This window comes from Pan troglodytes, chromosome 12 (genome assembly GCF_028858775.2).
Source record: "Pan troglodytes isolate AG18354 chromosome 12, NHGRI_mPanTro3-v2.0_pri, whole genome shotgun sequence".
In the NCBI taxonomy this organism is placed as follows: Eukaryota; Metazoa; Chordata; class Mammalia; order Primates; family Hominidae; genus Pan; species Pan troglodytes.
Window position 1 is genome coordinate 119,328,375 of NC_072410.2, and position 25,693 is coordinate 119,354,067.

General features: G+C 45.0%; 1 protein-coding gene across 2 annotated transcripts; it reads left to right on the forward strand.

Moving 5' to 3' along the window:
* The first annotated feature begins 152 nt into the window (after positions 1-152).
* ADI1 (acireductone dioxygenase 1) lies at positions 153-25,375 on the forward strand. 2 transcript variants are annotated; one of them, XM_001153347.6, is made up of 4 exons: positions 153-449; positions 5,848-5,967; positions 21,866-22,045; positions 24,216-25,375. In XM_001153347.6, the coding sequence occupies exons 1-4, from the start codon at positions 153-155 to the stop codon at positions 24,333-24,335; spliced, it is 717 nt and encodes a 238-aa protein (XP_001153347.1). In that variant the 3' UTR covers positions 24,336-25,375. The 2 variants fall into 2 exon arrangements, with proteins under 2 accessions (XP_001153347.1, XP_001153282.1); XM_001153282.8 differs by lacking the exon at positions 153-449 and adding an exon at positions 891-5,015.
* Positions 25,376-25,693: the final 318 nt, after the last annotated feature.

Below are 25,693 nucleotides of genomic sequence, written 5' to 3' on the forward strand. Positions count from 1 at the left end.
TCTGAAGGTGCAGGGAGACCGCGGCAGCACACACAAGGCACGTGCGATGCCTACGGTGAGCTTCACCTGCCCGGCGCGTCTGGCGAACGGCTGGCCCCGGGCCGCGGGCCTCAGGCAGGTCCGAGGGTGCCCAGGCCAGGGCCGGGGCTTGAATGCCTTTGCCTCCGAAAACAGCGGAGCCGTGGGGCCTCCCCCGCGCCGGCCCTGCCTCCAACCAGCCGCCCAATCCCGGCTCCCATGCGCGTCCACGCCTCCCTATAAAACAAAGCGCGGCCGCCGGGCTCCCAGCGCGGCCCCTGGGTTCGAACACGGCACCCGCACTGCGCGTCATGGTGCAGGCCTGGTATATGGACGACGCCCCGGGCGACCCGCGGCAACCCCACCGCCCCGACCCCGGCCGCCCAGTGGGCCTGGAGCAGCTGCGACGGCTCGGGGTGCTCTACTGGAAGGTACGCGGGCCCAAGGCTCGCAGAGCGTGCGGGCGACGCCGACCCCCAAACGCCGCGCACAGCCCAGCCTCCTCCGGGTGCCGGACAGCGGCCTGGGAGCCGCGGCATGCTGCGCATGCTCAGCAGCGGGATTGGGGGTTCGTGGCCGCTCCCGGTGCCTGGCGTGGGCTGCGCATGCTCAGCAGTGGGGCTGGGTGGTCAGGGCCTCCTGCGCGGCGCGGGTGTGCTGCGCATGCTCAGCAGCGGCGTTGAGGGGTCGGCGGTCAGCTCCCAGCGCCTGTGGTGTGCTGCGCATGCTCAGTAGCGAAGTTTACGGGGTTGGCGGTCGGCTTCCGGCGCCTGGGGTGGGCTGCGCATGCTCAGCAGCGGGGCTGGTGGGGGTCGGCGGTCCGTTTCTGTTGCCTGGGATGTGCTGCGCATGCTCAGCAGTAGAGTTGGCCAGTCAGGGGCTTCGCAGCCGAGACTCGCTGCGCACTCGCAGCTCCGGGATTGGCAGCGGCCTAAAGGGTCGGCCGGCAGGGCTGCAAGATTCGCCGGAGGCGGGCTGCGAGTTCGTGGGCTCGTTGGGCTTGTCCGACGCCCTGCCTGCCTGGCTAACCTCGGTCAAAGGCCCAGGGGTTTCTTCTATCGGAGGAAGGGGGACTCCGCTCGAAAGTGTCCTGGCGGAGGGACCGGGCGCCAGCAGATCGAGGCGGGGTCCTGCCGCGGTCTGTCTGGGATCCCCGGGGGGTAGCGCTCGGTGGTGGGGTGGGGGCGTCTTCAGCGGGCGGTGGAGCTGGCTTGGGTCCCGGCTGGGCCCGGTGTCAGCCCTGCCTCTGTAACGCTAGATTTGCAAGGCGGGGCTAGGCTTTGCACCGGTGTCCCGTTGCTTGCACAGCACCAGTCCAGATCCACTCACCTTGTTTATTTGCAAATAGTTTTGCAGTAACAAAGGTTTACTGCAAAAGAGAGGGCCAGGGGAGGCCTCAGGGATAGGCTGAAGGGTGACTGGATCTAATCTTCATTCATGTGATTTAAATGAAATACACAGGGTTACCTGGACACCACACTTTTTCCCTTGGGAAAGGATTATAGAATATTCCAGCATAATCTATTTGGAGATCATCTTGTTCTATCCTAAATAACAGAAGAGGGAAGTGACAGTTGGCATACCAGTGCCAAACAGGGCATGCATGTTAATGTTTACATAGTATTTGTCTTTTCCTAGGATAAGGTTTAACACTTACCTTGCTGGAGGGTACTTCTTCAAAGCAATCAAGTGGTTTATAGTTTCCATTAATGAGAGGAGAATAAATTTTGGCTTATTATGTTTATCCACAATCCAAACAACCAGAGGGTTCAAATTAATACACTTGGGGAGTTTCATTGTGCATTTGACGGTTTTAAGAACAAGAGTGAGATTACAGGTCAGCTTCTAAATGTCTTCAAAGAATAAAACAAGATTTATTTTAGTAGACACCTTTTAGATTATTACATGGGCTCAAACATAGTTTTTCCTACCGTCTAGTTCTGCTCTGAGTCAGGGCTATCAAAATTAAATCATGTTTACTCTGTGGTTTTAATGTCCTGTGTGTTTTTATATTCTTTCTTTCTTTCTTTTTTTTTTTTTTTTTTTTGCTCTTTTTGCCCAGGCTGGAGTGCAGTGGCATGATCTCGGCTCACTGCAACCTCATCTTCCCGAGTTCAAGCCATTCTCATGTGTCAGCCTCCCGAGTAGCTGGGATAAAAAGGTGCACAGCACCATGCCGGGCTAATTTTGTATTTTTAGTAGAGACAGGGTTTCTCCATGTTGGTCAGGCTGATCTTGAACTGCTGACCTCAGGTGATCCGCCCACCTCGGCCTCCCAAAGTGCTGGCATTATAGACATGAACCACCGCACCCGGCCTATATGCTTTCTTAATATCCATTCTGGATCAGTGCTGTTGGAAGACAAAATTACAACCAATTTAGTTAAAGATCTAATTAGCTTTTATTCTTGATTTGTGAATAGGGCAATCTCCATTCTACAAAATAGAATAAGAGCTTGATAGGGTAATAGCACAACAGTGGGTTTTGTAGGGCGGCAACAAAGAAACAGAACAATAGGTAAAAAAGCTGATTGGTTAACGTCAAGTTACATTAGGTTACTTTTTTCCTAAGGGTTAAAGCAGAAGCGACTTCCTTATTATTCTGACTCAGGAAGACTGGAATCTTCTGATCTCAGGAAAAGCTGGTCTGTTTGAGATGCACCTCCTTCTTTGAAGTTTTAGTTTGATCAAGTGGCATATGGCATGAGTGGCTGCATTTTGGTTTGGTCTCATCCTGGGGCCTAGTGCAGGGGCTCAGTCCAAAACAATGACCTCTCCTGGGCCAGGCATGGTGGCTTCTGTCATCCCAGCACTTTGGGAGGCCGAGGCGGCAGATTGCCTGAAGCCAGAAGTTTGAGACCTCATCTCTAAAAAAACCCAAAAAACCAAAAAAGCCACACACACACACCCCATATTAACATTATATGTATGTAACATCTCCCATAATTTTTAACAGAGGTAACACATGTGGACATGTTTGTGTATCTGTTTAATCAATCTGTTATTAGTGACATAGAGTTCTAAAAAACCTTTTCTCATACATACAAACAATTGGAAGATTATTTTAGCTTGGAATAAACTAAATACCTGCTGCTATAACAAAATGACAAAATAGCTTAAACTGGACAATTTATAAACAACAGCAATTTATAGAATTCTTATAGTTCTAGAGGCTAAGAAGTCCAAGATTAAGGTGCCAGCAGATTTAGTGTCTGATGAGGATCCTGTCCTCATAGACGGCCATTTCCTTGCTCTGTCCTCATGTGGTGGAAGGGGCAAACTGCTCCCTTACATCTCTCTTGCTCTTTTTTTTTTTTTTTTTTTTTTTGAGATGGATCCTCGCTCTGTCACCCAGGCTGGTAGCGCAGTCTTGGCTCACTGCAACCTCTGCCTCCTGGATTCAAGTGATTCTCCTGCCTCAGCCTCCCGAGTAGCTGGGATCACAGGCGTGGACCACCATGCCTGGCTAATTTTTGTATTTTTAGTAGAGATGGGGTTTCACCATGTTGGACAGGCTGGTCTTGAACCCCTGACCTCAGGTGATCTGCCCACCTTGGCCTCCCAAAGTTCTGGGATTATAGGTGTGAGCCACAGTGCCCAGCTCCATCTCTCTTACAAGGCCACTAATCCTATAAATGAGGGCTTGCCCTCATGACTTAATCACATCCTAAAGGTCCCACCCCTTAATACTATCACATTTGTGTTAAGTTTCAACATTCGTATATTTAAACTTATGACACGTGTCATATAATGTGTCATATTACATATTATGTGTCATAATATGGACACATTCAGACCATAGCAAATAGTACTGTGCATATCATGCAGTGGATATGCTAAGTTTTAGAGTCAACTTTGTAGAAAATAACATATTGATGACTAGTACTTTAATATATTCTGGAGTATCGGGGGAACCCGCCCCCAATATTTCAACATAGGTTCCATTTTCCATAAGTGTCGGCCAGCTGAGAAATAAAGAGAGACAGTATAAAGAGAGGAATTTTACAGCTGGGCCGCCAGGGGTGACATCACATATTGGTAGGACCATGATGCCCGCCTGAGTCTCAGACCAGCAAGTTTTTATTAAGGGTTTCAAAAGGGGAGGGGGCGTAAGAACAGGGAGTAGGTACAAATATCACAGGCTTCAAAGGGCAAAAAGCAGAACTACTAATAAGGGTCTAACAAAGATCACATGCTTCTGAGGGAACAGGACAAAGGGCAAAAGCAGAACTACTGATAAGGGTCCAACAAAGATCACAGGGCAAAGGGCAAAAGCAGAACCACTGATAAAGATCTATGTTCAGTGGTGCACATATTGTCTTGATAAACATCTTAAATAACAGAAAACAGCATTCGAGAGCAGAGAACTGGTCTGACCACAAATTTACCAGGGTGGAGTTTTTCCTCACCTTAGTAAGCCTGAGGGTACTGCAGGAGACCAGGGCGTATCTCAGTCCTTATCTCAACCGCGTAAGACAGACATTCCCAGACCAGCTGTTTATAGACCTCCCCCCAGAAATGCATTCCTTCCCTAGGGTATTAATATTAATATTCCTTCCTAGGAAAATAATTTAGTGATACCTTCTCTACTTGCATGCCCGTTTATAGGCTCTCTGCAAGAAGAACAATATGGGTGTTTTTGCCTGACCCTGCAGGCAATCAAACCTTATGGTTGTCTTCCCTTGTTCCCTGAAAATCGCTGTTACTCTGTTCTTTTTCAAGGTGTACTGATTTCATATTGTTCAAACACACATGTTTTACAATCAATTTGTACAGTTAACACAATTATCACAGTGGTCCTGAGGTGACATACATCCTCAGCTTACGAAGATAACAGGATTAAGAGATTAAAGACAGGCATAATAAATTATAAAAGTATTATTTGAGAACTGATAGATGTCCATGAAATCTTCAAAACTTATGTTCCTCTGCCGTGGCTCCAGCCAGTCCCTCCATTCGGGGTCCCTGACTTCCTGCAACACTGGAGTTTGTTGTTCAGTAAGTAGTGATGATATAATGTGCAGTTTATTGCAAAACATGAAGTGTGCTAGATTCACTGCCAGTAGTTTTAAATAAGAGTTCAGATGAATTCTGCCTGGAGCTTCATCAGGGAAGTGCTTCATCAGGAAGGAACAGTAAAACTGAACCTTAATAGAGATAGGATTGTGATAAATGAAAATGTTGAATGGAAATTTTAGGCATAGAAAGCTGTCATGAGCAAGGTTGTGGGGATGTGAAATATCAAATATTTTTAAGGTAGCCAATCATCCTATTTGGTTTAGAATGTAGAGTTCTTTAAAAAGTAGGAGACAGGAACAGATAGAAGTAGAAAAGTCAGCTGGGGCCAGATGGTAGAAGGTTTCTCATTCCAGTTTAATTAACTTGAGTTTTATTTGCAAGCTGTGAGAGCATACAATGTTTTGGCTCATGGAAACAAACTGACCAAAGAGATTGGCATTGAGGATCAATGAGACTCATGAGTGGGATGGTGGCAGAGAAACAGGGCACAGTGAGGGACCTGTGGAGAGGTCAGACAGGCTTGAGGTGGTGAGACTATCATCTCAAAATGGGAAGAAGAATCCCCTGGGATGGACTGTTGCAGAGAAGGGAGGCAGAAATCAAACAGAACTCCATTGTATGTATAGCTGGTGTTTTGGAGAATGGAAAATCCATTAAATGCCTAGAGGAGATGAAGAGAGTTAGTTGAGGGTTGAAAAAATAACAAATGATAAATTTGGAGTATAAAATCATATTGGAGATCCAGAAAGAGAATGTTTCTACATCTCCTTGTTAATCTGAGCTCTTGTTTGTGGTGGGTTAACTCTTTTAGCTGGATGCTGACAAATATGAGAATGATCCAGAATTAGAAAAGATCCGAAGAGAGAGGAACTACTCCTGGATGGACATCATAACCATATGCAAAGATAAACTACCAAATTATGAAGAAAAGGTAAGGGAGCCCTGGATTACCTGGAAAAGAAGTATCATTATATTCACTACTAATAGACGCAATATTTTCTTTCTTTTTTCTTTTAATGTCTGTATGAGGCCATTCTTGCTTTGCTATAAAATAAATACCTGAAACTGTGTAATTTATAAGAAAAGAGATTTAATTGGCCCACAGTTCTGCAGGCTCTACAGGAAGCATGTGCTTCCTGTCACCACCATCTGCTTCTGGGGAGGCCTCAGGAAGCTTACATTCATGGCAGAAGGCAAAGAGGGAGCAGGCATCTCACATAACAGGAGTGGGAATGAAAGAGAGAGCAAGGTGCCACACTGTTTTAAATGACCAGATCTCACAAGAAGTTACTGTGTAATTTATAAGTAAATTATAAGAAAAAGGTTTAATTGCATCTCAGTTCTTCAGGCTGTACAGGAAACATCTGCTTCCTGGCACCACCATCTGCTTCTAGAGAGGCCTCAGGAAGCTTACAGTCATGGCAGAAGGCAAAGTGGGAGCAGGCATTTCACATAACAGGAATGGGAACAAGAGAGAGAATGAAGTGCCACCCAGTTTTAAATAGCCAGATCTTGTGAGAAGTCACTCACTGTGGTGAAGACAGCACCAAGGGAGTGGTGCTAAACCATTCATGAGAAATCCATTCCCGTGATCCAGTCACCTCCCACCAGGCCCCATCTCCAACATTGAGAATTACGATTTAACATGAGATTTGGTTGGGGACATATTGCCAAACTATATCAATGTTTTAGTTTGGATTTCATATCAGAGTAATGCTGATCTCATGAGCTGGAAAGTAGTCCCTCCTGTTCAGTTTCTTGGAAGAGTATGTGTAGATAGTATTATTCTTTCCTTATGTTTGGAGATTCACCAGTGAAGCCATCTGGCCTTGTAGTTTTCTTTGTGGGAAGGTTTTTAACTGTGAGTTCAATTTCTTTACTAGATGTAGGGCTATTCAGGTAACCCATTTTTTCTTGAATGAGCATTATTTGTTTGTTTCTCTCAAGGCATTTATCCATTTCATTTGAGTTGTCAAATTTATTGCCATAAAAATATTTGGAATATTTTCTATTATCCTTTTAATATCTGTAGAGTATGTAGTGCTGTCTTCTCTCATTCCTGATACTGATAATTTGTGTTTTTTCTCCCTTTCCTGAGTCTGGATAGAGGCTTATCAATTATATTGATCCTCTCAAAAAACTTTAGGTTTCATTGATTTTTCTCTTTTTCTATTTTTTGTTTCATTGGATTCTGCTCTGACATTTATAATTTGTCTTCTTTTACATGTTTTAATTTGCTCTTTTTTCTAAGTTCCCTAGGTGGAAGCTGAAGTCACTGATTTGAGTTCTTTCTTTGTCATTATTATTATTATTATTCTAGAAACAGACATTATTATTATTATTATTATTTTGCTCTGCCACCCAGGCTAAAGTGCAGTGGTGCAATCATAGTTCACTGCAGTCTTGAATGCCTAGGCTTAAGCAGTCCTCCCACTTCGGCCTCCTGAGTAGCTAGGACTACAGGTATGTGCCACCATGCCAGGCTAATTTTTTTTTTTTTTTTTTTTTTTTGAGACAGAGTTCCGCTCTTGTTGCCCAGGCTGGAGTGCAATGGCACAATCTCGGCTCTCCGCAACCTCCGCCTCCTGGGTTCAAGCAATTCTCCTGCCTCAGCCTCCCGAGTAGCTGGGATTACAGACATAAGCCACCATGTCCAGCTAATTTTGTATTTTTAGTAGATATGGGGTTTCTCCATGTTGGTCAGGCTGGTCTCAAACTCCCAATCTCAGGTGATCCTCCTGTCTTGGCCTCCCAAAGTGCTGGGATTACAGGCATGAGCCACCGCACCCGGCCTGCCTAATTTTTTTTTTTTTTTTTAATTTTTTGTAGCGTTGGAATCTCACCAGGTTGTTCAGGTTGGTCTTGAACTCCTGGCCTCAAGTGATCCTCCCTCCTCGGCCTCGCAGAGTGTTGATTTTCTTTCCTTAGTACGGGGGTTTAGTGCTGTAAATTTTCCCCAGAGTACTGCTTTAGTGGCTTCACACAACTTTTGATAATTTCGATATACTTTTAATTTTCATTTCATTTTAAATACATTCTAATTAATTTACTTTTTAATTTTATCTTTGACTTGTGTGGATGTTTTGTTTTGTTTTTAGATATTTGTTAGTTTCCAATTATTTGGGGATTTTTCTAGATTTTTTTATTTGTTTATAATTTATTTCTGGTGTAGTCAGAGAATAAACTTTGTATAATTTGAGTCTTCGTAAATATATTGAGACTTGTTTTATGGTCCAGAATGTTATCTGTCTTGGTGAATGTTTCATGTGAGCTTGAGAAGAATGGGTATTCCATTGTTGTTGAATGAAGTAATCTATGAATGCCAATAAGAACAGTTGATTGATGGTATTATTCAGATCAACTATATCTTTACTGATTTTCTGCTTGCTGGATGTCAATTACTGTTAGTATTGAAATTTCCAGCTGTAATAGTGGATTTGTCTATCTTTCTTTGCAATTCTATCAGTGTTAGCCTCACATATTTTGATGCTCAGCTGTTAGATAAATATGTGTTTAAGATTGTTATGTTCCCTTGGAAGATTGACCCATTTATTATTATATAATGTCCCCCTTTATCTCTGATGATTTTGCTGTTTTTAAAATTAAGATAGCTCCCTTGGCTTCTTCCCCTCCCTCCCTCCCTCCCTTCCTTCCTTCTTTCCTTCCTTCCTTCCTTCCTCCCTTCCTCCCTCTCTCCCTCTCTCCCTCTCTCCCTCCCCTCTCCTCTCCTCTCCTTTTCTCCCCTTCCCCTTCCCTTCCCTTCCCTTCTTCCTTTTTTGACAGAGTATTGCTCTGTCACCCAGGCTGAAATGCAGTGGTGCCATCATGGCTCACTGCAGCCTCAACCTCTCAAGCTCAAGTGATCCTCCCATCTCAGCCTCCCAGGTAGCTGGGACTACAGGTGCACACCACCACAACTGGCTAATTCATTTTTATTGTTCATAGAGGTGGGGTCTCCCTATGTTGCCCAGGCTGCTTTTGAACTCCTGGGCTCAAGTGATCTTCTTGCCTTGGCCTCCCAAAATGCTGGAATTACTGACATGAGGCACTGTGTCTGGCCAGCATTTTTTTGATTTGTGTTAATATGGTATATCTTTCTCCATTCATTTACATTTAACCTATTTGTGTCTTTTTATTTAGAGAGGGCTTCTTGTAGATGACATGTATTATAGTTAGTTTTTTAAATCCATTTCGATGGTTTCTTTCTGTTAATGGTATATTTAGATCATTCATGTTTAAATTGGTTATTAATACAGTTGAATTAATATCTACCATATTTGGGACTGTTTTCTATTTGTTGTGCTTGTTCTTTGTTATTTTATTTTATTTTATTTTATTTTTTTTTGAGACAGAGTCTCACTCTGTTGCCCAGGCTGAAGTGCAGTGGCACGATCTTGGCTCACTGCAAGCTCCACCTCCTAGGTTCATGCCATTCTCCTGCCTCAACCTCCTGAGTAGCTGGGACTACAGGCACCTGCCACCACGCCCGGCTAATTTTTTTGTATTTTTAGTAGAGATGGGGTTTCACTGTGTTAGCCAGGATGGTCTTGATCTCCTGACCTCGTAATCCACCCGCCTCGGCCTCCCAAAGTGCTGGGATTACAGATGTGAGCCACCGTGCCCGGCCTATCGTTGTTTTTAAATATTCCCCTCTTTTTCTGCCTTGTCTGGTTTTAATTGAACATTTTATATGATTCTGCTTTCTCTCCTCTTAGCTTATCATTAAAAAAAAATTTAGTGGTTGCCTCAGAGTTTACAGTATTCATTTACCCAATAACTGAGTGTTCCCAATTCCTCCCTCCCATCTCTTACAATGTTGCTGTCATTTATTTTATTCTCCATATGTTATAATCACCTAATACATTGTTACTGACATTACTTTGAATAAACAGTTATTGATTAGATCAATGAAGAACAAAGAAATAAAAGATTTTAGTTTTCTTCTTATTTCTGTTCTCTCTTTTCACTTTACTTAGATCTGAGATTCAGACCTATATAATTTTCTTTTTCATTTGAAGAACTTCTGTAAACATTTATTTGCAAGGTAGGTCAGTCTACGGGCGACAAATTCTTTTCATTTTTGTTTGTCTGAGAAAGTCTTTATTTCTTCTTCACTTTTAAGGGATAATTCTGCTGGATACAGATTACTAGGTTGGTAGTTTTTTTTTTTCTTGCTTGCTTGTATAGTTTCTGAGGAACGGTCTGATGTAATTCTTTTTCCTTTTTCTTCTATAGATTAGGTGCATTTTTTCCTTTGGCCTTTTTCAAGGTTTTCTGTCTTTTGCTTTCTGCAGTTTTAATACGATATGCCTAGGTACAGATATTTTGGCATTTATCCTGCTTGGTGTTCTCTCAGTTTCCTGGATCTGTGTGGTGTCTGTCATTAATTTTGGAAAATTTGTGGACATTATTTCAAAGATTGATTCACTTTTTTGTCTTCTACTTCTGTTATACCATTTATACATATGTTACATCTTTTATAATTGTTCCACAGTTCGGGGCTATTTTGTTCTCCCCCAATCCCTGCTCCCCATTCTTTTTTCTCTTTGCACTTCAGTTTGGGAAGTTTCAATGGACATGTCTTCAAGCTTGCTGATTCTTCCTTCAGCTTAGTCCATTCTACTAATGAACCCATCAAAGGTATTCTTTGTTTGTGTTAGAGTGATTTTGATCTCCAGCATTTTCTTTTGATTCTCTCTGAGATTCCCTCTCTCTGCTTATATTACCCATCTGTTCTTGCATGTTGTCTACTTTTTCCATAGAGCCCTTTGTATTAGTCCATTCTTATGCTGCTATAAACAACTGCCCAAGACTGGGTAATTTATAAAGGAAAGAAGTTTAATTGACTCACAATTCTGCAGGGCTGGGGAGGAAACTTACAATCAAGGCAGAAGGGGAAGCAAACACATCCTTCTTCACGTGGTGTCAGGAAGAAGAATGTGAGCTGAACGAAGGGGAAAGCCCCTTCTAAAACCATCAGATCTCGTGAGAACTTACTATCACGAGAATAGCATGGAGAAAACCGCCCCCATGATTCAGTTACCTCCCACTGGTTCCTTCCCACCACACGTGGGGATTATGGGAGCTACAATTCAAGATGAGATTTGGGTGGGGACACAGCCAAACCATATCACCCTTACTATATAGCCATAATTTAAAAAGTTCTCTATCTGATAATTCCAAAATATGTGATATGTCCCAGTCAGTCTCTGTTGCTTGCTTTGTCTCTTTGTACATATTTTTTCTCACCTTATATCATGCCTTGTTATTTTTGTTGATAGTCTGATATGCTGTATCTGTTAATAGGAGCTGAGGTGAAGAGGCCATTCGCAGGACGTGTTACGTTATCTGGGTAGAGGTTGTGCCGTGTTGAATGTTTGCTGTAGCTGTAGATGCCAGAGGCTTCGGTTTCCTTGTTTTGTTTTGTCTGCCCTGGATGTCTTTGCTTTCCGAAAAACTCCTTTGTAAAGGGATTTATTTCTTGCAGCTTTAATTCACTTATTGTTCTGGAGCCCTGTTGATGTGAGGGTGAGGCGTGGGGGAGGAGAAGTGTTCTATAATCTTAGGCTTATGATTAGGGGTCTTAGTCTTTTACTGGGCCTGAGTTTTTGGGCTGATCTTCAGAAGTGTTTCTTAGCCTCTTTTTTGTTCCTTTGGGCTAGAGGGGGCTGGAGTTGGCCAGCTGCCCTTCCCCCACGACAGAGAAGGCTCTGTTAAAGTTGTTTCCCTTGGTTTTTGTTATGGACAGAGTTCTGGGGGTTTTTAAAAACGGTTCCTTTTTCCCTTTTATTGCCTGATATGTGAAGGGATTTTTGTCGGATCTTCATTGTGAGAACAAGGTGGGGGCTTCTGGATATGCAAACCCATGAAAGTGCAGTGTCCCTGTGATACCAGGTGCCCTGGATCTCGCCCTCAAGCTAGTCCACACTCAGCCTCCAGCAGTTTGTCCAAATTGCCTTGGAGGTGTTCCTACCAGTTCATGACTCCTGGGAAACTGATCTCAGTTGTGGTTCTGTGTGTCCGCTTCTCTCTCCAGATTCAGGGTAGTAATTTGTCCTGCGACTTCAGTTCTCTGTTGGATCTAAGAAGGGGAGTGAGACTTCCAAGTGCTTTGCGTGTCCAACCAGAAACCAGAAGTTCCATCCTTGACCGACCTGCCAGCCTTCAAGTATTATTGCACCTCCGAATGTTGGCACAGCTTGAACTTCTGTTTCTCCCCCTCATCTTGGTGCCATTGTTTCAATTTACTTTTTTTTTTTTTTTTTTGGAGACAGAGTCTCACTGTGTTGCCCCGGCTGGTCTTGAACTCCTCAGCTCAAGCAATCTGCATGCCTTGGCCTCCCAAAGTGCTGGGATTACAGGCATGAGCCACCGTGTCCAGCCCAGTTTACTTTTATAAACCCCACAGTACACTGTTTTTATTTTTGTTTAAATAGTAAGTTAGCTTGTAGAGATTTGAATAATAGGAAGAAAATCTTCTCTAATTACCCGTGTAGCTATCATTCCAAGTGCTCTTCGTTCTGTGGTTAGGGTCTATATTTCTGTCTGACATTCTTTCCCTACTGCCTGAAGGACTTCGTGTAACATTTCTTGTCGTGCACATCTGTCGTTAAGGATTCCTTCAGCTTCTCTGCTTCTGAATGCTTTCAGTTTAAAACAATTTTTTCAATAAATAAATAAATAAGGCTGGTGCGGTGGCTCAGTGTGGATACAGCTGTAATCCCAGCACTTTGGGAGGACGAGTTGGGTGGATCACGAGGTCAAGAAATAGAGACCATCCTGGCCAACATGGTGAAACCCTGTCTACTAAAAATACAAAAATTACCTGGGTGTGGTGGTGCAGGCCTGTAGTCCCAGCTACTCGGGAGGCTGAGGCAGGAGAATGGCTTGAACCAGGGAGGCAGAGGTTGCAGCAAGCCGAGATCGTGCCACTGCACTCCAGCCTGGTGATAGAGTGAGACTCCGTCTCAAAAAAATAAAAATAAAAATAAAAATAAATTTTATTGGACTTTATTTTTTAGGGCAGCGTTAACATCACAGCAAAATTGAGAAGCAGATATAGAAGCTTCCCATACACGCCCATCCCCTTGACCTGCACCACCTTCCCACTTATCAACCTCCCTCCCCAGAACGGTACATTGTTTCAACTGATGAACCTGCACTGACACATCAGTATCACCCAAAGTCTACAGTTCACATTAGGGTCCACTCGTGGTGTTGTACGTTCTGTGGATTTGAACAAATGTATGACATGTGTCCACCATTCTCATGTCATACAGAGTAGTTTCACTGCCCTAAAAACCCTCTGTGGTCCATTCCTCCCTGCCCAACCCCAGGGAACCACTGATCTTTTCACTGCCTCCATAGCTTTGCCTTTTCCAGAATATCCCATAGTTGGAATCATACAGTTGATAGCCTTTTCACACTAGCTCGTTTCACATAATAAGATGTATTGAAGATTCTTCCTTGTCTTTTTGTGGCTTAGTAGCTCATTTCTTTTTATTGCTGAGTAATATTCCACTGTCTGGATGTACCACAGTTTATTTATCCATTTACCTATTGAAGGACATCTTGCCTGCTTCCAAGTTTTGACAATTAATGGATACAGCTGCTGTAAACATCCTTTTGCGGTTTTTGTGTGGACATAAGTTTTCAGCTCCTTTTGGTAAATACCAAGGAACACAATTGCTGCATAGTGTGTTAGTCAGGGTTCTCTAGAGGGACAGAACTAATAGGACAGAGAGATATATATAAAAGGGAGCTTATTAAGTATTAACTCATATGATCACAAGGTCCCACAATAGGCCGTCTGTAAGCCAAGGAGCAAAGAAAGCCAGTCTGACCCCCAAAACTGAAGAACTTGGAGTCTGATGTTCAAGGGCAGGAAGGGTCCAGCACAGGAGAAAGATGTAGGCTGGGAGGCTAGGCCAGTCTAGTCTTTTCACGTTTTTCTTCCTGCTTTATATTCTAGCTGTGCTGGCAGCTGATTGGATGGTACCCGCCCAGATTAAGGGTGGGTCTGCCTTTCCCAGCCCACTGACTCAAATGTTAATCTCCTTTGGCAACACCCTCACAGACACACCCAGCATCAATACTTTGCATTCTTCAATGCAGTCATGTTGACATTCAGTATTAACCATCACAGATAATATGGTAAGAGTATGTTTAGTTTTATGTGAAATTGCCAAACCGTCTTCCAAGTTGACTGTCCCAGTTGTTCCTGTCGGCAGGGAGTGAGAATTCCTGCTGCTCCATACCCTCCCAGCCTCTGGTGTGGTCAGTGTTCTGGATTGTGGCCATGCTCCTAGGTGTAGAGTGGTGTCTCCTTGTTGTCATCTGCATTCCCTGATGACATATGACATGGAACATATTTTCATATGCTTATTTGCCATCTGTACATCTTCTATAGTGAGGTGTCTGTTAAGGTCTTTGGCCCATTTTTTAATCAGGTTGTTTGTTTTCTTATGGTTGAACTTTAAGAGTTCTTGTATATTTTGGATAATAGTCCTTTATCAGATATGTCTTTTGCAAATATATTCTCCTAGTCCGTGGCTTGTCTTCATTCTCCTGATAGCAGAACAGAAAATCTAGTTTCAATGAAGTCCAGCTTATCAGTTACTTCTTTGATGGGTTGTGCCTTTGGTGCTATATCTAAAAAGTCATTTTGTTGACTAGATTTTCTAAGGTTGTCTAGATTTCTCCTATCTTAGAAGTTGTCTTAGAAGTTTTATAGTCTTGTATTTTATTTATTTATTTATTTTTGAGGCAGTATCTCACTCTGTTGCCCAGGCTGGAGTGCAGTGGGGCAATCTCTGCCCACTGCAGCCTCCGCCTCTCGCGTTCAAGCGATTCTCCTGCCTCAGCCTCCTGAGTAGCTAGGACTACAGGTGCGTGCCACCATGCCCAGCTAATTTTTGTATTTTTAGTAGAGGCGAGGTTTCACCATGTTGATCAGGCTGTTCTTGAACTCCTGACCTCAAGTGATCCACCTACCTCGGCCTCCCAGAGTGCTGGGATTACAGGCGTGAGCCACTGTGCCCAGCTGAGTCTTGCATTTTATATTTAGTTCTGTAATCATTAAAAAATTTTTTTGAAGAGACTTCTTTTAATGAGTCAATGATCATCGTTCATTGCAGCCTTAATCTCCTGAGCTCAAGTGACCCTCACACCTCAGCTTCCTATGTAGCTGGGACTACAGGCATGCACCACCATGCCTGGCTTTTTTTTTTTTTTTTCTTTTTCTTTTTTTAATTTTCAAAGAGGAGATCTCTCTGTGTTGCCCAGGCTGGTCTCAAACTCCTGGCCTCAAGTGATCCTCTCTCCTCAGTGGCCCAAAGCACTGGGATTATAGGTGTGGGCCACTGCACCTGGCCCGTGATCCATATTATCTTAATTTTTGTTAAGGGTGTAAGGTCTGTGTCTAGAGTAATTTTTTTGCCTGTAGATTTACCATTGTTTCAGTACCATTTGTTGAAAAGATTATTGTTTTCATTGTATTGCCTTTGGTCCTTTGTCAAAGATCAACTGATCTATTTTTCTACTATTTCACCGGTGTCTCAGTCTTGACTACTATAGCATGCTAGTAAGTCTTGAAGTCAGGTAGTGTCGGTTCTTCAACTTTGTTCTTCTTCAATATTGTGTTGGGTATTCTGGGTCTTGTGCCTCTCCAGATAAACTTCACAGTCAGTTTGCTGATATGTGCAAAATAACTAGCTGGAACTTTGAATTGGATTGTACTGAACCTATAGATTAAGTTTGGAAAAATGGACATCTTAACACTACTGAGTCTTCCTATTCATGAACTTGGAATTTCTCTCCATTTGTTTAGTTTTTGATTTGTTTCATCAGAGTTTTGTAGTTTTCTTGTAGATCTTATGCATATTTTGTTAGATTCATACCTAAGCATTTCATTTTTGGGGGTGCAAATGTATATGGTTTTGTGTTTTGAATATCAAATATCACCTGCTGTGTTTCTGGTATATAGGAAAGTGATTAACTTTTGTGTATTAACCCTGTATCCTGCAAACTTGCCATGATTGCTTGTTAGTTCCAGGAGCTGTTCTTTGTTGATTCTTTTGGATTTCCTACCTAGACAGTGATACCATCTGCGAGCAAAGGGAGTTTTATTTCTTCCTTTCTAATCAGTATGCCTTATATTTCTTCATATTGCATTAGCTAGGACAGTCTCAGTCTTGTAGTCAGCCTGTGCCTCTGGGCTGTGACCTTCACCAGCGTTTCTCAGACTCCCTCCTTTAAGTGGGACATGATGGCTGGAAGCAGCTGGACTTGGGGTTTCCCTTCCTCTCCTGTCTTAGTCAGCTCAGGCTTCCATAAGCAAATACCATAAACTGGGTGGCTTAAACAACAAACATTTATTTCTCACAGTCTGCAGGCAGGGACGCCCAAGGTCAGGACACTGGCAGCTTTGGTGTCTTGTGAGAGCTGCTTCCTGGTTTATAGATGACTGTGTTTTCACATGGTGGGTGGGTAGAAGAAGCAAGCTCTTTTGGGACTTTTATAAGGACACTAATCCCATTCATGAGGGCTCTACCCTCATCACGTTATCTAATCCTAATTACCTCCCAAAGACACCACCTGCTAATACCACCATATTAGAGGGTAGGGTTTCAGCCCATGGACCCGGGGGAGGGGGATCATAGTATTCAGTCCATAACATGGAGTTCCGAAGGGGCTGGAGTTTCGTGTTTCCCTTCACCCAGGTCAGGCTCTCATGAAAGCCCAGCAGGCTGGGATCTGGCTGGCTGAGCTCTCCTGAGTTGAGGCCTTCATAAGAAGAGATTTCAGATGTATCCTGATAGACTTCAGAATGGCCCCCTTTCCCTCCCTCTGCCAGAAGCACAGGGAATTTTCCCTGATATTCACTGTTGGGACCCAGTAGAGCTTTTGCAGGTAAAATTTACAAAAGTGTGAGGCCCCTGATGACTGGGTCTGGAGTTTTTTTTAGCTCTCAGACTTGTCTACACTGAGCCCCCAACTGGTCAAGTACAGTTTGGGTTTCTCGACCCCAGCCCTGGTTCCCATAGGGGTTTCTGCTCTGGTTAGGTGTGGATCTTTCTGTCTGCCTGTCTCTCCAGTGTGAGGGGCTGTGGTTTGCTCTGTGACTTCGCTTCTCTTACAGATTTAAAAAGAGTTGGTTTTTCAGTTTGTTCTGCTTTTACTTGATAGGATGGAGTGGTGACTTCTAAGCTCTTTAGAAAACATATGCAGGTGAACAAACAATATAAACATACGCAGGTAAACTGACAATACAAACATACACAGGTGAACCAACAATGCAGACATACACAGGTGAACCAACAATACAAACATAGGTGAACCAACAATGCAAACATACTCAGGTGAACCAACAATACAAACATACACAGGTGAACAGACAATACAAACATACACAGGTGAACAGACAATACAAACATACACAGGTGAACAGACAATACAAACATACACAGGTGAACTGACAATGCAAACATACTCAGGTGAACCAACAACGCAAACATACGCAGGTGAACCGACAATACAAACATACACAGGTGAACCGACAATGCAGACATACACAGGTGAACCAACAATACAAACATACTCAGGTGAACCAACAATACAAACATACACAGGTGAACAAACAGTACAAACATACACAGGTGAACAGACAATACAAATATACGCAGGCGAACAGACAATACAAACATACACAGGTGAACCAACAATACAAACATACGCAGGTGAACCGACAATACCAGATAGAACTAAGAGCAGAAGAGCTTAAGGATGTGGAAATTGTTCAAAAATAGATCTGTCGTGTGAGTTTCTTTTCTCTATGTCAAATGATTCTTGCTGGTTAGAGTCCACATATTGTCTTTATTTCTCACTGAGTGCCCTACAATTCATTAGATTCTGGTGGATGTAAATGGTGTGACTCTGACATGGAAGTTGAGATGAGCCAGCCTCTTCTCAGCCACGTTTTATCTCACATAACAGAGGCTGGCCTGCTGCTGATGTTGTAAGTTACATTAGCTTCACCATTGCTGTCTTCTGGAATTACTTCTCTCCTGGTATAAAACCCTCTTGCTGATACCGGCTTATTCTTTGTTTTTCTAAAATAACCTTATTTTCTGACGATCTTGTGATTGCCACTGGTTTCCTCAGTGTTAGGTCGTGTGTTTGTAGCGGAATCCTACGCAGTGTTGTGAGCAAGCGTGTCCGAGGGCCCCTCACTGCTGATGTCAGCGTGCCCTGGGTGAAGCCGGCGTCCGTCAAGTCTCTCCATGTGGGGAGGTTCCTTTTCTTTTCCTCTGTAACTGGTAAGAAATGTGTGGAAAGTTACTTTTAGACCGTGAATATCCCATTTCCCCTCAAACTTTCACTCGACGTTTTTCATAAGTCGTGATGATTCCTGCCTTTGTGGGCTGTGACTGTCATGGCCGTGCAATGGCGCTCACCCGGGGGTTGGTTTTCACTGTCAGGAGGCGTGTCCCCTTCTTCTCTGTTCACTCGGCATCCACTGGGGCTGGAGGCCTTCTTGTTTCACTCGTTGGTCTAGGGTCTATTCTTGCTGGGATTTATGTTGATCTTCACGTTGTCCCAGACCTCAGGCTTGGCAAGCAGCAGCCTCGTCAGCTGGCTTCCGTCCCCTGGCGCATCCCCAGCCCGTTACTTTCTGGACCCACGGCGTGTCCAGGCCCACCTCCTGCTTTTCCTGACCTTGTGCGGGGTCAGCTGCTCTTCCTGGCACCTAGCCCTGGCACTTAGAAACTCGGATGGGAGTGCCCTGCAGAGTCACTGTGCTCAGGTGCTTTCTGTGGACGGGATGAGTACTGTGCGAGTGAATGCACGCGTGTGAGAGTGTACGTGTGTGTGCATGTGTGTGAATGTACGCGTGTGTGTACGTGTGCATGTGAGTGTGAATGCACACGTGAGTGTACGTCTGTATGTGTGCATGTGAGTGAATGCACGCATGTGTGTACGTGTGTATGTGTGCATGTGTGTGAATGTGTGAGTACGTGTGTATGTGTGCATGTGTGAATGTGCGTGTGAGTACGTGTGTATGTGTGCATGTGTGTGAATGCACGAGTGTTACGTGTGTGCATGTGTGTGAATGCATGCATGTGTGTACGTGTGTGCATGTGTGAATGTACGCATGTGAGAGCGTGTATGTGTGTGCGTGTGTATGTGTGCATGTGAGTGTGTGAATGTACACGCGTGTGTACGTGTGCATGTGTGAATGCACACGTGTGAGTGTACGTCTGTATGTGTGCATGTGAGTGAATGCACGCATGTGTGTACGTATGTGTGCATGTGTGAATGTGCGTGTGTGTGTGCATGTGCGTGAATGCACGTGAGTGTTACGTGTGTGCATGTGTGTGCATGCATGTGTGTACGTGTGTATGTGTGCATGTGTGTGAATGTACATGAGTGAGTGTTACGTGTGCATGTGTGTGAATGCATGCATGTGTGTACGTGTGTGCATGAGTGTGAATGTACGCATGTGAGAGCGTGTACGTGTGTGCGTGTGTAGGTTTGTGTGTGAATGCTAGCATGTGAGTGTGTCTGCTTGTGTGACGGTGCGCATGTGTGAGTGTGCATGTGTCCGCGTGTGTATGACAAGTAGTTCAAACAGACACCTCTAATTCCGGTTAAATCCACAGGGCTTTCCTTTGCCTTCCTCATCAGTATTTGTATCTTTCCTCTCACTGTGAGAGGCCTGGCTCCCAGTCATATCAATGTTTTTTCCCATCCTCTCAATCCCCACAACACACACAACAGCATCAGCATGGCGGCACCCAGACCATGACAAGCAGCAGGCCTACTGAGTGCAACCTAAGCTTGGGTTGCGGTTTTTCTGTCTTAGCCTGAGGATGTAGTCAAAATAATATGTTCAGGAGTTATTTCCGTTTGTCGCCGTGTGTGGTGGCTCACGCCTGTAATCCTAGCACTTTGGGAGACTGAGATGGGCAGATCACCCAAGGTCGGGAGTTCGAGGCCAGCCTGACCAACATGGAGAAACCCCGTCTCTACTAAAAATATAAAATTAGCCGGGTGTGGTGATCATGCCTGTGACCCCAGCTACTTGGGAGGCTGAGGCAGAGAATTGCTTGAACCTGGGAGGCGGAGGTTGAAGTGAGCCGAGATCGCGCCATTGCGCTCCAGCCTGGGCTACAAGAGTGAAATTCCGTCTCAAAAAAAAAAAAAAAAAAAAAGCTATTTCCGTTTGTCTTTTCTTTCTGTGTGGCTATGAATACACTGATTTCAAATTTAAGGTTTTCTTCCTAATCTTGTTTTCATTTTATTTATGATTTTGTAACACATAACAAGGTAGGCTGGGGACAGTGGCTCATGCCTGTAATCCCAGTGCTTTGGGAGGCCAAGGCAGGAGGATCACTTGAGGCCTGGAGTTTGAGACTAGCTTGGGCAACATAGTAAGACCCTGTCTCTAGAAAACATTTTTTAAAAAAATTAGCCAGGTATGGTAGTGCACGCCTGTAGTCCCAGCTACTGGGAAGGCTGAGGCAGGAGGATCTCTTGAGCCCCAGAGTTTGAGGCTGTAGTGAGTCATGATTGTGCCCCTGCACTCCAGCCTGAGCAACAGAGTGAAACCCTGTCTTTTGTGTGTGTGTGTGTGTGTGTGTGTGTATGGAGCAGGAGGTATGGAGATATGAACAGTGCAGGCAGCATCAGATTATAAGGGCGCAGTCTTGGTGAAGAGGATATGGATATTTACTGTAAAATACTCTCAATGTTTTTGCATACTTGAATGTTTTTATTATAAAATATTACGAAGAAAACACTTTCAGAAAGACACAAAAGTCAGACCAGGTGTGGTGGCTTCCACCTGGAATCCCAGCACTGTGGGAGGCCGAGGCAGGTGGATGACCTGAGGTCAGGAGTTTGAGACCAGCCTGGCCAACATGTTGAAACCCCATCTCTACTAAAAATACAAAAATTAGCTGGGCATAGTGGCAGGCACCTGTAATCCCAGATACTTAGGAGGCACGAGAATCGCTTGAATCGGGGAGGCGGAGGTTGCAGTGAGCTGAGATTGTGCCACTGCACTCCAGCCTGGGCAACAGAGCGAGACTCCACCTAAAAAAAAAAGTACACAAAAGTCAATGTGAAGACATAGAAAATGCTTGTGGAGTCTGTGCCTGCCTCCCTGCAATGTCCACTGGCTTCTCACTCACCCTGTGTGTTGTGATTTCATGACTGCTGTGTGCAGCACACTGGGTGGGTGTGAGCATGGGGCCAGGGTGTCTTTGGGGCAGTCTCGTTGTGTGAGGTTGGGCCAGTGACTTAGCCTCTCTGTGCCACCATTTCCACATCTGTAAAACGGGGCTGATAGAGCAGCCACCTCGTGGGGCCGTGTGGGTTGGGTGAGTTGGCCTGTGTGAAGCCTCGTGGGGCCGTGCGGGTTGGGTGAGTTGGCCTGTGTGAAGCCTCGTGGGGCCGTGCGGGTTGGGTGAGTTGGCCTCTGTGAAGCCTCATGGGGCCGTGTGGGTTGGATGAGTTGGCCTGTGTGAAGCCTCATGGGGTCGTGCCGGTTGGGTGAGTTGGCCTGTGTCAAGTGTTCAGAACCTTTGCTGCAGGTCTGTTCACTTTCAGTTACTGCTCATTTGTTGACAGGTTTCATAAAATATTCTAGCTCTGGCCCTTATACTGTTAGGAAAATAATTCTTAGCAAGTGTAGTTTTCATTTTTATGGAGAGAAGTCCCATTCACCTCAGCTCTGGCCCACCAAAAGCTCAGGCTGCTGAGTGGGTGGATGCGAGCTTGGGTGACAGGTCTCTGGTAGACTCACAGGAATGTTCCTTCTGCACTAGATTAAGATGTTCTACGAGGAGCATTTGCACTTGGACGATGAGATCCGCTACATCCTGGATGGCAGTGGGTACTTCGATGTGAGAGACAAGGAGGACCAGTGGATCCGGATCTTCATGGAGAAGGGAGACATGATAACGCTCCCCGCGGGGATCTATCACCGCTTCACGGTGGACGAGAAGGTGGGAGCGCTGTGCTTTCTCCCCAGGCCTGGCCTGTGTGGTGGCCCTGGCCGTGGCATCTCTGCCGCTGAACTGCGCGGCTTCCGCAGACTCCAAGTGCAGTCGCTGGGCTCGGGACTCCTCGACCTGTGCTTCAAGGAGAGTCTGTGGAGCCGCAGGCGATGTCCGAGGTGACAGCTGTCCTTCCGTGGCCGCCTCCGTGGCCCCTACCTGCGATCCTGGTGGACAGGTGTGCATTTCATACCCAGGCGGGGGCAGGTACAGGCGGCGGCAGGTACACACTCACGAGCCTGGCCCTGCCCCAGCCCTTGCTTGGCAGTGAGGCATCTCTAGGGTTGTCACCCCAGCCCGTGTTTGGCGGTGAGGCACCTGTAGGGTTGTTGTCCCAGCCCGTGCTTGGCGGTGAGGCGCCTGTAGGGTTGTCACCCCAGCCCGTGCTTGGTGGTGAGGCGCCTGTAGGGTTGTTGTCCCAGCCCGTGCTCGGCGGTGAGGCGCCTGTAGGGTTGTCCCAGCCCTTGCCTGGTGGTGAGGCGCCTGTAGGGTTGTCGTCCCAGCCCTTGCCTGGTGGTGAGGCGCCTGTAGGGTTGTCGCCCCAGCCCTTGCCTGGTGGTGAGGCGCCTGTAGGGTTGTCGCCCCAGCCCTTGCTTGGCGGCGAGGCGCCTGTAGGGTTGTGGTCCCAGCCCATGCTTGGTGGTGAGGCGCCTGTAGGGTTGTGGTCCCAGCCCTTGCTTGGTGGTGAGGCGCCTGTAGGGTTGTCACCCCAGCCCGTGCTCGGCGGTGAGGCGCCTGTAGGGTTGTCCCAGCCCTTGCTTGGTGGTGAGGCGCCTGTAGGGTTGTTATGTTGCCATACTGTCACTTTTAAAAACATTTCAGTTTTGGAATTGAACAGTAACTCAGTCCAGTCAGGATTGGCAATAAACACAGATAAGGTAGTTTTGGGGTTCACTGGAGGCAATTGGGGTAATGCTGATTTAAGGGTAATTTTTGAATAATACTAAATGCACATGGTTTAAACTTTAGAAATATGAAAGGGGACCTGGTGAAAGGTCTCCCTCTGACCCCCGTTCCCAGCCCCCCAGTTTCTCTCCCTGAAAGTAACCAGTATTCCACTAAAAATTATTTTTAGAGTGACTTTACACATATCCAAGTGCATGTCAGTCAGGATTCTTTTTTTTTTTTTTCTTTGAGATGGAGCCTCACTTTGTCACCCAGGCTGGCATGTAGTGGCTTGATCTCGGCTCACTGCAACCTCCACCTCCCAAGCTCAAGCGATTCTCCTGCCTCAGCCTCCTGAGTAGCTGGGATTACTGGGGCACACCACCACGCCTGGCTAATTTTTGTGTTTTTAGTAGAGACAGGGTTTCACCATGTTGGCCAGGCTGGTCTCAAACTCCTGACCTCAGGTGATCCGCCTGCCTTGGCCTCCCATGGTTCTACATTTTACTTTTTTCTACATGATGTTCACTGGGGACCGTTTCATTTCAGCGTCTACAAGCCTCAGCCCTGATTACAGCTGCACAGTACTCTGGCGCTGGACATGCTGTACTGTATTTAACCATTAATTTATTTCAGCAAGTCATTGACCCCCAACGATGAGTATATACATTGTTCCCAATTTTTTGCTCTTGTGAACAGGGCTGTAATAAATACCCTTACATGCTTGTCATTTTGCACTTATGTGTGTTTTTCTGTAGGGTAAATTCCTAAAAGTGAAAACTGAATTAAAAGGCACGTGCGTTTTTAGTCTGGACGGATGTCGCTGAATTGTCCTCTCCTGCCCACCAGCAACACGTGGGCCCTGATGCTAATTCTTAGGAAAACTGTAGCCAAATGAGGCAGAGAGGAGGTGGAGGGTACATGGGGTTGGAGCCAGTGCTTTTCCTGACTGTGTGTCTCTATAGAGAGCACGGAGGTGCGGAGCTCAACACCGAGCCTCAGCTCCAGATGCTCTTACCTGGCACGTGAGGACAGGCAGGGCCAGCTGCACCACCTGATACAAATTTTCCTTCCACGAGTAAAATGTGGCCTAAATTGTTAAAGACGCAGAATAAAAATAGCAAGTAAAGTGTTTATAGCAATTAATGTTAATAAGTTGATATGTTAATAAATAAAAGTAAGTAGAAGGCCGGCTGGTTTAATGAGATGCTGGGTGTGTTTGTCTGTTTTCCAGAACTACACGAAGGCCATGCGGCTGTTTGTGGGAGAACCGGTGTGGACAGCGTACAACCGGCCCGCTGACCATTTTGAAGCCCGCGGGCAGTACGTGAAATTTCTGGCACAGACCGCCTAGCAGTGCTGCCTGGGAACTAACACGTGCCTCGTAAAGGTCCCCAGCGTAATGACTGAGCAGAAAATCAATCACTTTCTCTTTGCTTTTAGAGGATAGCCTTGAGGCTAGGTTATCTTTCCTTTGTAAGATTATTTGATCAGAATATTTTGTAATGAAAGGATCTAGAAAGCAACTTGGAAGTGTAAAGAGTCACCTTCATTTTCTGTAACTCAATCAAGACTGGTGGGTCCATGGCCCCGTGTTAGTTCATGCATTCAGTTGAGTCCCAGATGAAAGTTTCATCTCCCCAAATGCAGTTCCTTAGATGCTCATCTGGACGTGATGAGCCTGCCGTGTAAGAAGGTGCAATCCTAGATAACACAGCCAGCCAGATAGAAGACACTTTTTTCTCCAAAATGATGCCTTGGGGTGGGGAGTGGTAGGGGGAAGAGCTCCCACCCTAAGGGGCACACACTGAGTTGCTTATGCCACTTCCTTCTTCAAAATAAAGTAACTGCCTTAATCTTATGCTCATGGCTTGGAGTTACCTTATATTCAGGTATATATGATATTTTGCCTGGTTTGTTAAAATTGCCCCATTTAGATTCCTTCTATAATTGTTCTTATAGATAAGTAATTTATATATGAGCTGTGTTAGTATTTTTTCAGTGTGAGATCTCTGGATTCTTTCACAATCAAGCTGTTGAATTTTAACAAGAGTATTAGTACATAAATTTTCTACTCAACAATTCCGAGATAGGATTATGCCTAGTTTGTCATATCATAGAAAAACTCCAAGTTAACTTCATGTTTTGGAAGGCAGGTCGTTTTTAAAGTATTTCTTTTTTTAACTGGATGAAAAATCTTCATGTTAGGATTAATTTTTTTAATCACCTCCACACTGTACAGAGGAAACTCAAGGCTTAAATGTTTAAGTAAACTCTGTCTCAATTTTAGGATTAAAATATCCACCGGTGGTGTGATGATAACATATACCGCAGGGCTTGCTTCTGTCAAGTATGACTCTATCTCAGTAATTAAAATAAGTGCTGATCTACTGATTTTTTTTTAATGGATTCATTTCTAAATGGGCATTATAAATAGAGCTTGTTCATTTTTTAAGAACAAAACATTCATATGATAAACTATCGCTTTAAATTGCCTTTCTTGCTTCATATAACTTTTCCCTGTCAGGATCCTTAGTGTTTGAAACTCCTCGTGCGGGGCTGGCCTCCTGCGGACTCCAGTTTCGCCTCCTTGATGTGGCGCCTCGGATTTCTTCACTTCAGAGCTGTATTTTTACAGGCAAGAGTAAGTTCCTGGGCACAGTGGCTCATGCCTGTAATCTCAGCTACTCAGGAGGCTAAGGTGGGAGGATT